The sequence below is a fragment of the Pantherophis guttatus genome, chromosome 3 (assembly GCF_059756535.1).
Source record: "Pantherophis guttatus breed Tessera chromosome 3, ASM5975653v1, whole genome shotgun sequence".
Lineage (NCBI taxonomy): Eukaryota > Metazoa > Chordata > Lepidosauria > Squamata > Colubridae > Pantherophis > Pantherophis guttatus.
In genome coordinates, this window is record NC_142065.1 from 86,494,145 (window position 1) to 86,511,647 (window position 17,503).

General features: G+C 38.7%; 1 protein-coding gene across 2 annotated transcripts in view; it reads left to right on the plus strand.

Moving 5' to 3' along the window:
• BCAR3 (BCAR3 adaptor protein, NSP family member) overlaps positions 1-17,503 on the plus strand; it is a 93,557-nt gene that overhangs the window by 6,506 nt on the left and 69,548 nt on the right. For both annotated transcript variants that reach the window (XM_034437305.3, XM_087891112.1), the window contains exon 2: positions 10,075-10,406. In XM_034437305.3, coding sequence (XP_034293196.2) covers positions 10,084-10,406 — 323 coding nt within the window. In that variant the 5' untranslated portion in view covers positions 10,075-10,083. The remainder of the gene's footprint in view (positions 1-10,074; positions 10,407-17,503) is intronic.

A 17,503-nucleotide genomic window follows, 5' to 3' on the forward strand; every position in this document is an offset into this window, starting at 1 on the left:
ATTTTGACTAGGGTAACTACCGCTTGCCAAAGTGCTGAGCTGCATGAACCCATCAAAGGGCTATAACATCTTCCTATTGGGAACAAATAGTATTATTGGGGGCTTTTAAGTATAGAAGGAAGGCAATTAAGAGGGTGTGATAGAAATACATAAATCACACCAAAAAGTAGGATGGTCCCAAAGTCATCCAGTGACACTCAAGGCAAAAGAAACCACTTTTTCATTTTAATGATTCTGGAGTTCGCTAGGATAGGATATGACAATAGCTGACAGATTAATTGGCTTGAATAGGTCAATAGACAGATTCATATAGAATATTGCTATTGGTAGATGATAATCATGATAGCTGATTCTTACAGAGGCAGTTTGTGACAGGGAGATGTACTTTCATGTTCAGTTTTGAATTTTCCCTGGTTGACCACTGTGAGAACAGAATGCTAGACTAGGCAGGTCTACAATCTGCTTTATACTCTTTTTTCTTATAATACTCGGGGCTTGATCCTTCCTGTTGAAATATTATCATATTTTTTGGAGTATAAGATGCGCACCTAGCTTTTTTGGTGAGGAAAACAAGAAAACGAAATCCTCTTGCCTCTGCCTCCCACCAAATTTGCCTTGTTGCAGCAAACAGCAACCTTTACTTTCATTTTCGTTTTCAGCATAGCTTGATTAGCAAAGACAAAAAAAAATCTGCTCCCAGTAATTTACCTCCTTGCAGCAAGCAGCAGAGGCCCGTGCAGCAATAGGCAATGGCAATCCCTGCAGCCTGAAACAGCTGAGAATCCGGAGGCTGATCCAATGGACAATCAGCTTGTGCTAATTAGACTGTGGTGAAGCTGAAATGGGCTGTTTCTTATTGCTGCTTGCTGCAAGGAGATAAATTGCTGGGAGGCAGAGGCCAAAGGGTGGGGGCCAGTGGGTGGGCGGAGCTACATTTGGTGTACAAGACGCACCCAAACTCTCACCCCCTTTTAGTGGGGGGAAGTGTATTTTATACTCTAAAAAATGTGGTAGTAATCTTTTCTGCAAATAATTTGGGTATGTTAAGGAGTGATGTTCTTCTCAAGAAAAACGAAAGTGCAATTCTCTTTCTTCAAGTGAAACAAATTTTCAGTTCAATAGTAGCAAAACCACTACATTTCATTCTTTTCTGCAGGCTTTTTTTAAAAATTAACCTGGCCGGAAAATGCCTTTCAAAATATTATTGTTTAAGCAGAAAATATATGAACCAAGGTCAAATAATGTTGGAATGACTTGGGAAATTTCTAAGTTCTAGAATGCAGCATTTTGGATTGAAAGATTAAAAAGGGGTTCCTGAGCACAGTTTCAGCTGCAGTCCAGGTAGACCTTGACTTACTATCATAATTGAGCCCAAAATTTATGTTGCTAAGTGAGACATTTGTTAAATGAGTTTTATCCCATTTTACAACCTTGTTTCGCACAGTTGTTAAGTGAATCACTGAAGTTGTTAACGTAGTAACACGATTGTTAAGTGAATCTTCCTCATTGACTTTGCTTGTCAAAAGGTTAACAAAACATGCCCCTGGGACACTGCAACCGTCATAAATATGAGTCAGCTTCTTAATTTTGATCATATGACCATGGGGATGTTGCAATGGTCATAAGTTTGAAAAACAGTCATAAGTCACCTTTTCAGTGCCGTTGTAACTTCAAACTTTCACTAAATGAACCATTGTAAGTTGAGGACTACCTGTACTCTTTAAAGTGGCTGCATCTTTTTCTTTTCTAGGATCATAAGAGTCCCCTTATGATCCTAGAAAAGTAGTATGATCTTTGGAAAAGTCAGGTTTTCTCTAAGTGACAGAAGGGATGCATGTTTAGCCTTGCATATTTTTGGCCTTTCAATGTGGGGGCACTATAGAGTTCTAATACAGTTGGTCCTGGAAGTCCCAAAGATGCTTTTTTAGGAGGCAACTGGACTTTCTGGTTTTTCTTTGAAGACATTTTGCTTCTCATCCAAGAAGCTTCTTCAGCTCTTCAGAAATAGCTTCTTCAGAGCTGAAGAAGCTTCTTGGATGAGAAGCGAAACGTCTTCAAAGAAAAACCAGAAAGTCCAGTTGCCTCTTGAAAAAGCACCGTTGGGACATCCAGGACCTGGATGACTGAGAATGCTCATAGACAGTTAGTCCTGGACTTACAACCATTTGTTTAGTGACCATTTACCCAAGTTACAACAGCATGAAAAAAGTTATTTACAACCAGCCCCTGAGCTTACAACTATCACAGCATCCCTATAAAGGTAGTCCTCGACTTACGACCACAATTGACCCCAACATTTCTGTTGTTAAGTGAGGCATTTGTTAATTGTGTTTTGCTCCATCTTACGATCTTTCTTGCCACAGTTGTTAAGTGAACCACTGCAGTTGATCAGTGTATAACACAGTTGCTAAGTGAATCTGGCTTCCCCATTGACTTTGCTTATCAGAAGGTCACAAAAGGGGATCATGTGACCCCAAGACACTACAATTGTCATAAATATGACCCAATTGCCAATTTTGATCATGTGACCATAAGGATGCTGCAAAGGTTGTAACTGAAAAACGGTCATAAATCACATTTTTCAATGCCGTTGTAACTTTGAGAGGTCACTAAATGAATTGTTGTAAGTCAAGGACTATCTGTAATTACATAATAAAAATTTGTGTGCTTGGCAATCAGTAGGTATTTATAAAGTTTGCAGAGTCTCAGGGTCAAATGATCATCGTTTTCAACCTTCCCGACCAGTTTACGATAAGCAAAGTCAATGAGGGAAGCTAGATTCATTTAAGGATCGCATGATTCACTTAATAACTGTGGCAAAAAAAGGTTGCAAGATTGGGCCCAACTCGCTTAACAACCCCCTTGTTTAGCCATACCAATTCTGGTCCCAATTGTGATGATGAGTCGAGAATTATCCGTACCTTTTATTGCAAAGCTATTCAAGACTGCTAGCATTTACTTTTTAAATAAAGGGTATGATCCTAAATAATTTCACTAGGAAATTAATATGAAATGATTGAGGCTTTAAAATAAATGTGCATTTTGAAGTTTAATAAAACTTTGCTTAGGATTAATGACTGTCCCCGAGGTAATTGTACTATCATACATTAAAAGAAAAGGATACAAGACAAGGAGATGAAAAGAATGTTTTTGTTGGTCCTGGCGTCTGTTTTTGTTATGGTTTTAGGCATCCCCTGGTAATAAGAGAAGAGAGCTTGTTTCTAGAGATGCATTTTAAATAGTTCTGTAGTCCTTTGAAGTGTCTCAGAGCAGAATCCCACTTTTATTTGATCTGGATTCCATTATCGTTATTAAACACATAACACAGCAGCAAAAGGCAAAGATTTTGGTCAGAAGAAAATGTTTTGTAATCAGGGCCTGAATCAAATCTGACAAGACTTTGCAACTGTTATACGGGTAGTCCTCGACTTACAACTGTTCAAAGTAGAACGGCACTGAAAAAAAGTGACTTATGACCATTTTTCACACTTATAACCGTTGCAGCATCCCCATGGTCATGTGATTTACATTTGGATGCCTGACAGCTGACTCATATTTATGAAGTGGTCATGTCCTGTCATAAGGCCTTTTGCGTCTTTCTGACAAGCAAAGTCACTGTGGAAGTCAGATGCACTTAACAACCGTGTTACTAAATTAACGCCTGCAGTGATTCACTTAACAAATGCGTCAAGAAAAGGGGACAAAATTCACTTAACAAATTTCTCACTTAGCAACATAACTTTTGGGCTCAATTGTGGTCGTAGGTTGAAGACTACCTGTATTTGGTCTGGTCCAACAGGTATTCCCAATATCAACTGATCAAGCAAAAGTTGTATTGATTAATTTATATTTATGTCATATTAATTTGGTACTTTACCATTGAACTGAGTTTGACTGATTATATGGACAAATGCTTATCTTCTTGGCTGGTATAAGTTCTGTCTTCTCCTTTCTTTAACCTTGCTCACAGTATCTTTATATAAGTTTTTTTTTAAAGAGAAAGCCCACCAACTTACACAGAGACTCCAGGTTTTGATTAGCTCAGCTTTGCTTGGTTTTACTAACCAGTAATTTCAACAGTATTATATTTCAGGTTATGCCCAAATCCTTCCCTGAGCCTTCAGTTTTTCAGGAACATTCTATCAGATAATCTCATATGATGGCTTAGGCACTCTGCCAAAATTAAAAATCAGTAAATTTTCATCTCTCACAAGGTTGCCAATGTTTTAGAAGATGATGATGATCCTATTGCTATATGAGATGTTGCAATATTTTAGTGCTGCACATCTCTTTCAAAGTCCTTGGACACCTTTTGGAAATCTAAATGGTGTTGCATGGCCAAACCCTAGGCCAGGGGTCAGCAACCTGCGGCTCTGGAGCCACATGTGGCTCTGTCACCCTTCTGCTGTGGCTCCCTGTCACTCAAAATATGCGGCACAACCGCCAATGTGCGACACCCGCCGGCAAGCGATTTATTGAGCTTTTCAACCCCTGTAGGCCAAACACGGATAAATCCAAGAAAAGAAAAGTTTCAGAAGAAAACAGAACATTTAATTCAACTACATATGCTAGTTTTGTGGCCGCTCAAGAAATAGTCAGGCGTGGGAAGGGTTTTGTGGCTCCCGGTGTTTTCTTTTCTGTGGGAAACGGGTCCAAATGGCTCTTTGAGTGTTTAAGGTGCAGACTCCTTCCCTAGGCCAACCATGTGGCCCCAAGAAGATGGATATTCCTTCTGTAGAAAATTTGAATAAAGAATAGCAGAAAAGTTCTATATTAGGAGTGTTCCAATCTCCAGACAATATAAAAGAAAGATTCCAAAGATAATAGTGTTAAGGATTCCTTGGGTTATGATATTCTGGTTTACTTTAAGCAACCTTGTCTGTTGTAATCAGTGGAATGACCTCTATCACCTAATGTCTCTATTGCCTAAATAATGGCCAGAGATAACAAGGAAATGGTTATCTCAATCGGACAAACGTGGGTTAAATGTTACAAACTTCTACCAACCATAGTAACTGAACTACAGTATTGCCAATGTTTCCAAATCAGATTTGAAAAAAGTACAAAATGTAATTGCATGGCATTTAGTGATTCATAATATGTAAAGAATGAATTCATGGAATCCACTGGATATGACTGAATATAATTATTTCAGAGTCTTGTCAGACTTAATTAAGGCCTCTAGGTTCTTAGCTTTGATGTGTACCATGAGTCAATCTATAAATTTCTCCAAAATTATCATACTAATTAATAAAAGCATTTATTAATAAAACTTAACTCCAAACATTAGACTCTGTTTATTATGGTTAATCAATAACCTTCTAAAAAAAAGAGTACAATTACTCTGTCAGAATTGATGAAAGATTTTTTTTTATTTAGCTGAAACAAAAATTTCCAGATGTCTTTTGGTTACATTGTCTGATCAAGCAGGCATGGAGATATCTACTTTTTCATTTGCTTTGGTTTGATGCTTCTTTACCGTGGCCTCCTCTAAAATTGAGCCCAGAGAATGTTTGGGTCATTCTGGGAAAATAACAACTTCAACTTCTGTAAAAGTAGTTTACAAATTAAAAAAGTCATCAAGGTTGCCAATTCATTTGGATTATAAAATAGAAAATGTGTATAAAATTTTGATTCCTCATGAATGGATAGTGCAAGCCACATGGTTAACTAGAGATGAACCAAAATAAGAAAACTGCCCGATTTTCTTCAGCCTGTTTAAAAACAACTTTGATGTGTAGAAAACAATAGTAGTTTAACATTGCCCTTTAATAAATGTTGGCCGATCCAGCTGCTGTAAAAGGCAGAACTTTAGGGGCTGATTCAAAACTGGCAACCCTAATAGACCTCATTATAATTTTTGTCATGTAAGGAACTGACAGATAATCCAGTCTGCCAAGGAAAATAGCCTGAAGCTATATGGTTTGCAGAGCTAGCAACTTTGTACTCTGGGGATGGCACATCAGCAAACCTGGGGCATCCAGAGGCTCATTTCCATATCTCTTTGTAAGAAAACCCTCCCACATCTTGATCCATCCTTTGAAGTTGTTTGACTAAGCTTTCCCTGGCAGGGGAAGAAAAAAAGATTTTTTCCTACCTTTTTACAGTTGTTAAGCAGTACTTCTTTCTGAAGACCTTGCTTTCCTTGCATTTTAAAGTTTCAAGCTGCAAAATCGGTAATGTCTACGCATCTCAGACTTAGCAAATGCTACAACTTTTACTTGTTGGAGGTATCACTAAAGTATCTACCAGCATCGTTTTCATTGCTTATTGGTTTGCTCTAGGAGTGATGTACAGTATGCAAAAGGAATCTTTGAAGCCAAGAGTCTTAAATTGCCACCAGGATGGATTTTAAATCAAATCGATTTAAATCATGATTTAAATCACAAGTAAAAAGGCTTGATTTAAATCAGCTCGATTTAAATCAACTTGATTTAAATCATAATTTTTAAAGAGCAACTATCATCTCTGTCCCTCAGTGACTCCTTCTCTGACCTGCTGTTGACTCACCAACAATCCCAATGTTGCAGAATATACAGCCTCATGCTACATAACTAAGCTCCATTTCCTCCTGAATAAACTGAATTTAAAAAAATGATTTTTTTAAAAAAAGATGATTGATTTTTATCTACCCTGATTGCCACAGAATCACACGTGGTCCCCCAAACTTGGAGAATGCAACTGTCAGAACAACTGCAAAAGTTACCTTTAGTTTTACTTTTTAATGTGGCATTAACAATGAATGCAGGAGGATTGGAATTCATTTAACCCCCCCCCCCCAATGTTCAGCAGACAATTGCCAACACACCAGTCAAGATGAAATGTAGCCCTGAGTTTGAAGGAGGGAAAAAAGAGTGCTCTTCTTTTCTTCAACAAGGATAACACTTAAGATTAGCATCTCAGTGTCTCTTTCCAAAGGCACAGATCTTTTTTTGTTTTTTGTCAAGCTGTTTCAGGACTGCAATTCTACATAGGTTTCTTTGGAAGTCAGTTCCAGGGTGGGATAGTAGACAATTGCTATGTTAATTACTCGGCTTGTAGTTTGCATCTGGGAGTCTGTTTATTACATATATAGATAATTCACTAAGAAGTGGGGACCTGTAAAGGAAACAGATGATTCCTAAACAGGTTCTGGAATAAATGTTTAAAATGTCCTGATTTATTTTTAGCAGGAAGAGAAAAATATTTTGAGGATATTATTCCTGTGCATGACTCTTACCGTAGCTACCTCTGATGATCTATTTCAGGGATGGCTAACCTTTTCCGGACCGAGTGCCCAAAGCGTCTGAACTTCCAAAATGTAATGCGTGTGCGCCCCTGAGCATGTGCCTCACCCCCTGCGCATGCACGTGTGCCCCCCTGCACGCCCCCACCCCCTGTGCATGTGCAGCAGAGACCTGAAGGCCAACTGGCTGGCAGGAAGCACGCGCGCATACGTGGCAGAGCTGAACCAGGGTGATGGCTCGTGTGCCCACAGAGAGGGCGCTGCGACCACCTCTGGCATGCGTGCCATAGGTTCGCCATCATGGATCTATTTCATTAACACTTACATAACTTCGAAACATCTGGAGAGGTTACAAAATCAAAATAATAAAGTGCATCACAATGATAACCTTCAAAAGTATGTATGCTATTCCTAAATTCTCAAAAATTGCTTAAAATGTAAAATCAGCATCAACATCCAGCACCCCAAATTAAAATGCTACAAGGTGGACACAAGGGAACCTCTTTGAGAAAAGTTTTTCATGAATGATACGCTACAATGAAAAGATCCTTTCTCTGGAAGATACCCGCCAAGTGTAGTAAGTGGAACATTCTGTCATACGTCCTTGCTGTGACTCTTTTGTTTCCATTTCAGTTATTACAACTGATTTCTGTCTTACAATCTTATTTAAGGCCCCTTCAATTTGCATCTGTTATAAAAAGCCATTCCAATAATGCAAGTTTGTTTTACTCTTTCTGAATAGAAAAACTATCCCAACCCGTGAATAGGCTTCCACTTATTATTACCCAGGATCCAAGGTTTAAAATATATTTTGATACATTATTCTTATGATGATGATATTTAGATACATCCTAAGCTTGGGTAGCAGCCCTTGGCTCATCTTATCTGAACCTGGAAGCTAAGCAGGGTCAGGCCTGATTAATAGGTAGATGGGAGGCTGCCAGGGAATGCCAAACTGTAGACTAGACAGGGAAGTTGACAAATATCCTTGAAGAAGCAGACTTTGGCAAAGCATTTCCATACTACTGCCAAGACAACTGCAAGGACATGTCCTTAACTCAAAGGAGCCACAAACAAGACTTCCAGTTATCTGTTTCTGTCTCAATAGATCTTTCTGAAATACAGGGATCATTCTTATGCTACTGAAAGATTTTTTTTCCAAGTGGCACCCTTTGCCAAGTTTATACTGCTAATCTCTTAAATTGAGGATTATCCGTATAATATCAGTCATCTCTGACACCTTTGTTGAAGTTAATGATTCCTGGCTGATGTTTGACCTGCTTTAGAACTTGGGGCATTAAATAACAATTAGAAAGAGAAATGTTGTGGGTAAAAATATCCTATCTTCCTGAAATGCTTCTGCAGGTGTGTTTTTGAGACTCTAATCCTGGCACAATTTGCAAAGCACATTGACTAGTCTAAAAACTGCTGCTTTTGTGGCAAAGGAATACATAAAATGCTATATTGTTGGTCAGAACTAGAGTAAACATGCAGTTGGTGATCAGAGCTGGTCCCATGGTGGATATCAAAAATGATTTGGATACAGTACTGTGCATAACTTCTCTGTTTGCTTTATTGGGTAAGCGATAACTGTTATAAATGCCTGAGACTGAGGAAAAGATGTCAGCAAATAGTTATGAAGTTTCCCATTTTTCTTTCATCGCCTGCTTCTACATAGTGGCTGAATATGTTAGGATTGATTGAAAGTGTGATGGCAAATGTAGTGGCAACCTGGATTTTAAGTCTAACTATTTTTCTGGTCAGCATACTAAAAAGCAGAGACATCACCCTGCCAACAAAAGTGTGTATAGTCAAGGCTACGGTGTTCCCAGTTGCAATGTATGGCTGTGAAAGTTGGACCATAAGAAAGGCTGAGTGCCAAAGAATTGAGGCCTTTGTACTATAGTGCTGGAGAAGACTCCTGCGAGTCCCTTGGACTGCAAGGTGATCAAACCAGTCAATCCTAGAGGAGATCAACTCTGACTGCTCTTTAGAAGGCTTTAGAATCCTGAAGATGAAACTCAAATACTTTGGCCACCTAATGAGAAGGAAGGACTCACTGGAGAAGAGCCTAATGCCAGGAAACATTGAGGGCAAAAGAAGAAGGGGACCACAGAGAACGAGGTGGCTGGATGGAGCCACTGAATCAGTAGGTGTGAGCTTAAATGGACTCCAGAGGATGGTAGAGGACAGGAAGGCCTGGAGGAACGTTGTCCATGGGGTCGCAATGGGTCAGACAGGACTTTGCAACTAACAACAATAATTTTTTCTGGTCTGTGAATGCCTAAAACTATTCTTTAGATTGTCCTAAAATCTGATTTGACTGATAAAAGGGAGATACTTATCAAACACCCCCCAGTGGCCCTCGTAGGCAAGATCTGCTGTTTTTCAGCTACTAATAGATTGCCTGTTCCACTAGCGATACTAATCAAGATTGCTCTTTCTTGGCTGCTTATAGCAGTTCAGGAATAATTTTCTCAAAATCCCAGAAGGAATAAGATGGTTAAAGTCTTTAATCATTTACTGTAGTAATCTCAATCTAGCAGACAGTGAGTGCTGGGGAAAATGAGAGCAATTGAATTGGTGGGCTGGGCTCCTATTCATTGCTGCTCACTTACACATTCTTGTAGTCTCCATAGTCTTCTGGGGAGGCCAGTACATTCTCCTCCAAAAAATGTTTTTATGTAAAAACCACATAATTATACTTATACATAATTATTATTACATAATTATAATTATTATGTGGTTATGTATTGGGTCTATCATCAACCCTCATTTGTTTTGCTTTCATAGAACAAGAAGGCTTCCATGTTTTATAATGTCCGGTATGTTCTGTTTTTGTTTTCTAGACTTAAAGAATGATAGCAGCTGGGAAGTTTGCAAGTCTTCCACGGGATATGCAGATGAACCATGAGTTTCCCTTGGCATCTTCTATGGATCTGTTGAGCAGCAAACCCGTTCTGGCTGATGAACTTCATTCTGGTACCCATCAAGATATTTCTATCCATGGTACCCTTCCGAGAAAAAAAAAAGGAACCCTTCTTCTTGGGTCATGTGATGTCCTCAACAACATGAGAATGTTGCCATACACCCAAACAAATCAGTCTCCAGGACCTGTAATTCAAGGTGTCATTGAAGAGTATCCCCAGAAAAACAGGAAAAGTGACAGCCGTCCACACAGGTAAATTATGTTAAGTTTAAACCTGTTGTTGTGAATGCTACTCTATTTTATTGGTATTTACAGTAATACTTAAGAAAATCTCTCTTCCTTTCCACCCTTGTAGATAGATATCTCAATCATATCTTCTGTTACAGAATGGCTATCTATCTATCTATCTATCTATCTATCTATCTATCTATCTATCTATCTATGCATTCAAAAACCTTCATATATCTGAAGTCTTATAAATATTGCTTTTTGAGAATCCGCAAATATAATAATCCCTCAGTGATGCACTGCCTTGATGTAGTTGTGGGTTTGTGTGCTCTAAGGAAGATGAGAGCTATGCCAGAAGTTCAACCATTTTGGACAGGTCTCATCAAAGGAACAGGACAAAGAGTGGCTCTCCCATAAACAAAATGGGGAGATATACAGTAATTTACAGAGACCCATATCAGATCGGTTGTCCCCTGGGTCAACAACGACTGTGCTACTTGTTGGATTTTCTGGACATCTGGTGACAAATAGGCTTACAGGACTCACTACTGTTGGCTGAGCAGTCAAGACCAGCAACTACAGGACTACTGGAAGAAAACTTCATATATTAATCACTATCCATTTTGAATACATAGCGGAAAGAGGAAACTTGAGAGTTCACATGGTTGATGCTATATGGAACAAAACTGACTGAATCTAGATGTTCTGCTTCAGATACCATGAAGCCTCCTCCCATAAGTTAACAAGGAAAACAGGTCGTGAAGAGGATGTGTAGCGTCCCAGGCAATCCTGTGGACCCTGCTCAAGCATCACTTATATGCTATGTCTTGGATAGAAGGGAGTGAACTTCCAATAATCTTTGCTGCCGTCCTCACCACCCTCTCCACAGCTTTCCAGTCTGAAGCAGCAGTATACCATAAATGCTTGCTGAAAGTGACCAAACTTTGGTCTGTAAGAAGACCAAACAAAGAAAAGAAAAAAGTATAGCAAAGTATATGTAGATGGCCAATACCCTGTTTCCCCAAAATAAGACATTCCCTGATAATAAGCCCAATTGGGCTTTTGAGTGCATGGCAATAAGGCCAAGCGCTTATTTCAGGGTTCAAAAAAAATATAAGACAGGGTCTTATTTTCGGGTACATTAAAAAAAAAAATAGCAGGCAAAAGCAGATAACAGCAGGGCTTAGCTATGTGTAAGAGCAGGAAAGCTGAAGGAAGAAACAGAGGGGCTAATTCTGGCTGCACAAGACCAAGCCTTAAAGACAAATGCAAGCAAAGCCAAAATTGAGAAGGCAGCAACAGACAGCAAATACCATGTTTGTAAAGGAGCTGAAGAAACAGTGGAGTACTTGGTTAGCTGTTCACAGACTGATCACAAACAACAGCACCTGAAGATGGTAGAAGAAAGAGAGAACTGGAGAAAATCACAAAATATAAAGACTTAAAAATAGAAGTAGAACAACTGTGGCAAGGGAAAGCGACAGTACAGGTAATCCTCGATTTACAAAAATTCATTTAGTGACCGTTCAAAGTTACAATGGCATTGAAAAAAGTGACTATTTATGACAATTTTTCGCACTTATGACCATTGCAGCATCCCCATGACCGTGTGACTAAAAATTCAGATGCTTGGCAGCTGACTATATTTATGATGGTTGCAGTGTCAATCATCATGCAATGATCATGCAATCACCTTGTGCAACCTTCTGACAAGGAAAGTCCATGGCGGAACCAGATTCACTTAACAGCCATGATACTAACTTAACAATGGCGGTGATTCACACTTATAACAACTGTTATAAGAAAAGTCGTAAAATAGGGCAAAACTCACAAATGTCTTACTTAGCAACAGAAATTTTGGGCTCAATTGTGGTCATAAGTCGAGGACTAACTGTATTGCCAATAGTAATATGCATCTTGACATCAGAAGCATCATTTAAGACCACTGGCATTGACAAAAATCACCATTAGTCAATTGCAAAAGGCAGCTTTATTTGGAGCAGCGTACATTCTGCAGTGATACTTTTAATATTATTAAACTACTCTGCCTATTCCATGTTTTTAGGAAGGACTTGATAGGTGTACAGATAAGTCAAATCCAGTCTAAAGAGCTGGTTGATGGTGCCATAATATACTTTCTTCTCTTTTCTATTTTGTGGTTCGTTTGGGTAATCCTTCCTGTCTTCCTTTGTTTGTTTCCTTAATGAATTAACATTTGTTTTTACATTTCACCACACAAAGAAAAGCAACATGTAACGGGTGCTTAATTCACATTTTTTTCTGGTTTGGCCATTGAAATAGTAAACATCTACATCCCATCATCTTTATTTTAACTTGGCACGCAGGAAGTTCTATCTTGCTTCAGACCCAGAGTTTTGTTTTCTCTCTTCTGGGGAAATTAAATGCATAAAAGAATTTGGCCCGAGGATTTGCAAATGGTCCATGTTTACTACAGGCAGTCCTCGATTTACAACAGTTCATTTAGTGACAGTTCAGAGTTACATTGGCATTGAAAAAGGTGACTTATGACCATTTTTCACACCTACACCTTGCAGCATCCCCATGGTCACATGATCAAAATTCAGATGCTTAGCAACTGGTTCATATTTACGACGGTTGAAGTATCCTGGGATCATGTGACACCTCCCTTTTGCGACCTTCTGACTAGCAGAGTCAATGGGGAAGCCAGATTCATTTAACAACCATGTTAGTAACTTAACAAATGCAGTGATTCACTTAAGAACTGTGGCAAGAAAAGTCGTAAAATGGGGCAAGACTCACTTAAAAATATTTCATTTAGCAACATAAATTTTGGGCTAAATTGTGGTCCTAACTCGAGGGCTACCTGTATTTAAAAGGCCTGCTGCACTATGCTTTCCCATTGGTGTGGCCTCTCCTTTCCCTTCGCCTGTGCAGTGGTGCTGGCTGATGAGCCCTGGCAATCCCTGGCATTGAAAACACAAGCTGTACAGCTGTTGAGCAACAGCTGCAAGGGATGATTCATCTGTTTGGAGCAGCTGAACATTGCACCTAGCCAGGAAATAGAATAGCACAATTGTGTGTTTGTGAATGTGTGTGTGCATGCGGTTGGGTTGATAGAATGCCTGAAACTTAATAGAGATGGAAGAATAGATATTAGTGAAGACTATACTTTATTAGAGCCACAACAACTTACTCATTATGGTGAGTAAAAAAATGGAGATTAAATTGTAAATTATGCCAGTAGGTACTTTCACATTTTCACCAGAAGTTGGTGCCACTTCTGAATTGTCACCCCTGTCATCTGAACCCATTTCCAGCTGTGGCAGATGAGCAATTGCTTACTTTCTGTTTTTCAGTGTGCAACATTGCCATTCCATGGAGCTTGGGGTAAGCTATTTTTCCACTGGTGTACACTCTGACTCTTTGTTGTCTCCCACTTGCACCTCCTAACCTATATTCGTGTCCCAAGAGCAGAGCAAAAGGTTTGCAACTCCAACTTAAGAGCATGAATTGGCCGCACAATTAAATACAGGGAGGTGAAAGGGGGTGGGGCACTGGCAATAATATTAATATTAGAGCTTCTTCCACAGGCATCTGGAAGGACTGCTGGCACATTCATGAAGAGTTCTCAGTGGCTGGGTAATGAAAATTGCAAGCTATTGGGAGGGCACATCTGAGCTTGAGAAGTGATGATAACGTGTATGAAGGTCCACCATGTTTTTAACTGGATCAATTGAGCAGAAATCTGGACTGAATTGAACAAAACAAAATTGGCTAATTTAAAAAGAAAAATCAACTCAAATGCACAAATATTAACTAGATTGGGGGAGAATACCTGGCTTGGCAGTGAAAAGGCTGAACATGAATCAACGTGTCATGGAACTGCCAAAAAAGTCTGATGCAATTTTAGTTGCAACTGTAGAATCTGAGTTTCTGAATCTTGAGAAGTAACGGTGAAAACTATAATTTGCACTTTGGGATGCCTCACACTTGTAAGAAGAACGTAGATAAATTGTACCCTGAGAGCTCATGTCTGTATGTGCACTGTATGTTTGTAGTTTGTATGTACATTGAGAGCTTATGCACCAGAGACCAATTCTTTGTGTGTTCAGTCACACTTTGGCCAATAAAGAACTCTATTAAAAAATAGGTTTAATGAGTATTAAAAATAATTCCCATGAGAAAAGGTTGAAAGAATAGTGTTTGCTTATTTAGTTTGTTTAACAAGCCTTGTGCTCATGGGAGATATGCATAGAAATATCTGGAAGCTTGTTACAAAAAAAATAGTAACGGGTAGTTTTCCACTGCCGTTTAAATTTAAGTTTAAAAAAAATACCTGTAGCTCATGATTGAACATTGATTTAATTTTAATTATAAGTCCAGTTTTGACCATAGGAGCAATTTCTTGGGATATGATCAACTCGTTCTCACTGGTGAGTTTCAAGCAAATCCCTAGATACCCATTTGTCAGGGAGTGCCTTATCTTTGTATTTTCTGTACCAAGGAAGGAATGGAATTAATTGTTCATGCCATGCCTGCTCTATGATTTTAAAGCAGTGAGACTCTTTCAGTGTTCTGGCTGGGGAATTTTGGGAATTGAAGTCCTTAAAGTTGCCAAGGTTGAGAAACACCATGCTAAAGTCTCAAAGTTTCTTAACTCCTCCTGGCATTCTGGTGCGTGAATAGTCCTTAGGGAGGAGGGGAGGACAAGTACCATAATCATCATAGACACTGATACCGTAAAAATAGGAGGAACCAGTAATGCTGATAGGATTTACAGGCTCAGATCAGATTAAATAAATTGGTCTCCAGAGTACATGGAAAAACAGATGTATGGAGATCCCAACATCTGAGCTTCTTTCATGCTTCTGTCTCTCCCTCCCTCCCTCTCTCCCTCTTTCTCTCTCTCTCTCTTTCTCTGTCTCTCTCCCCCACTCGAATAAACACACACGCAATATCGCATCCCAGAGAAAAGTGAATGCCAACAGGGAGCCATCTAACCTAATCTGTGTTGCTGTAGCTTCTCTCTTCCCTCATACCAATTATCATTTAACTTTTCTATCCATACCATCTGCCTTTTGTTTAACAAAATGATTTCTTTCTCTCAGCAATTAACCAGTCGCGGTGCAAAATATTTTGATTTGCTCATTTTGGTTCGATTTTGATGTTATTCAGCATGGAACTCTACATCCACTTTCCCCCCCCCCCCAGAATCTTAAAAACATAAACTCATTAGTTCAATGTAGAATAAATAGCTACACAATGCACTATGAACTTCACTAGTGCCCAACAACTACTGAGTCATCAAAAGGACACTGTGGAATCCCCCATTCTTGGAAACGTTTAAAAATAAGCTATATAATCAGCTCTCAGGCTGGATCACGATAATCCCATTTCCATGCAGACTACACATGATTAATGTTGTTTTAGAAGAAGACAAAGGGTGTGGGAAGCGGATAATTTGCCACCATTCAAATAATAGTTCTCTAGTTTTGTGGCAATGCTTTTAAAAATACATCACAACGCTATAGGAGACGAAAGGCCAGTTCTGATAAATGAAATGTTATTTCCTTTCGGGGTCATAAAATTTGGTTTTGAAAATGAGTAGAAGTATTAAGCCTAATAAAATTCAGAGGGTTATTGTGAATATATGAACTTGTTTCCATTTGTATAGGACTTGTATATTTTTTTCAAAAATTCCATGACATTCTAGAAAATATTGGCAGTGGGATTTGCAGAATCCAGTGGGATTTGCAGAAAACCATGAGTGGGAGTGGGGGCTATGTAATGGGATTGTGCACAGCCTGAACAGAACAATCTGTTGTAAGCTTTAATGTAATTGGGTCTATCTGCAAGGCTTGTGTGATTGTTTTGATGTCTACAATACATGTGCATATATATTGTGCCAATAATGTATATGGACTTGGTGGAGGGGGGGAGGGGGGGACAGCTTTTGAAGCAGCTCTGTAAGCCTGGCAAAGGACTCACCTGATTAATTAATGGTTAATGGTTAAATGCACTATGAATCATCTAGTTAAATCCTTTGCTCAGTTTTGATTCTGAATGATGCCACTTATCCTCAGCATAGCTCTGAGATTGTCCTCAGGGTGAAACACCACAAATCCTTCATATATTTTTTTTTACTTTCAGTTCATTCAAGAGGATGCATAGAGCCAGTCTGGACAATAAACTGCTCCAGAGAGCTGTGCACCATGATATAATGATGTCACTGGTCCAACAACTGGTGTGAGCTTCATGCCACAAACTTACTGTCCTAAGAAGCTGTTTCATTCCACTGAATGATAGGGCTTCCCTGTGTATATGTATAAATTAGCCCGTGCACAATTTATACAATTGATGTTCTTTTTTGTTTTGTTTTTAATAACAATGGAGGAAATGTTGACCTTCTTTTCCTTGTTTGTGAGCTGTAACTTGAGTGCTGTTTCTACCTATACAATATTGAAGAAGACTGGCCCTGCTTAAAGTTCATGGCCTTTACAGTAATGTAAAACTACAGTACACTGTTTAATACACTGGATGACTCAAGAAAAGAAATTCTGTTAAATTTCAATCTTTGTGAATTTCTGCCTTTGACATTGTGACCTTAAATTGAAAAGTGAATGTTCACCCCCCCCCCAAACCTTGTAAGTTATTAGCTAGCATTACAAGAATGTGAAAAGGGAGAGAGAAATGAAGAATAAGAATGCAAGTGGATCTCTGGAATGTATAAAAACCCTTAAGGCAGCATGAATGTACTGATTTTAGTGCGTTTTATTATTTAAACATTCCTTTCTTATCTTGTGATATTTGGTCAGATCATTATTCATTATTAGGTATTTCAAAAAGTAGCATCTAGCGCTGCTATTAGCCTTTTGAGATTATGCTCTGGAAAGCTTTATGATTATATAAAGAAATCTTTATATAATCCATCTTTATATAGTCCAAATGTCTGCCCATGCTGGATAGCAGACTGTAGCATATGGCAAAATAAATATATTGCATGTAGTTGTTTCCCTTAACTGATTATCATTTATTTTTTGTCTTATTTTTTAAAAAAATAAACCTGCGTACCAAATAATATCCATTATACTGTATAGGCAATTTTAAAATTCAAAATTTAACCTTTATGGACACCAAAT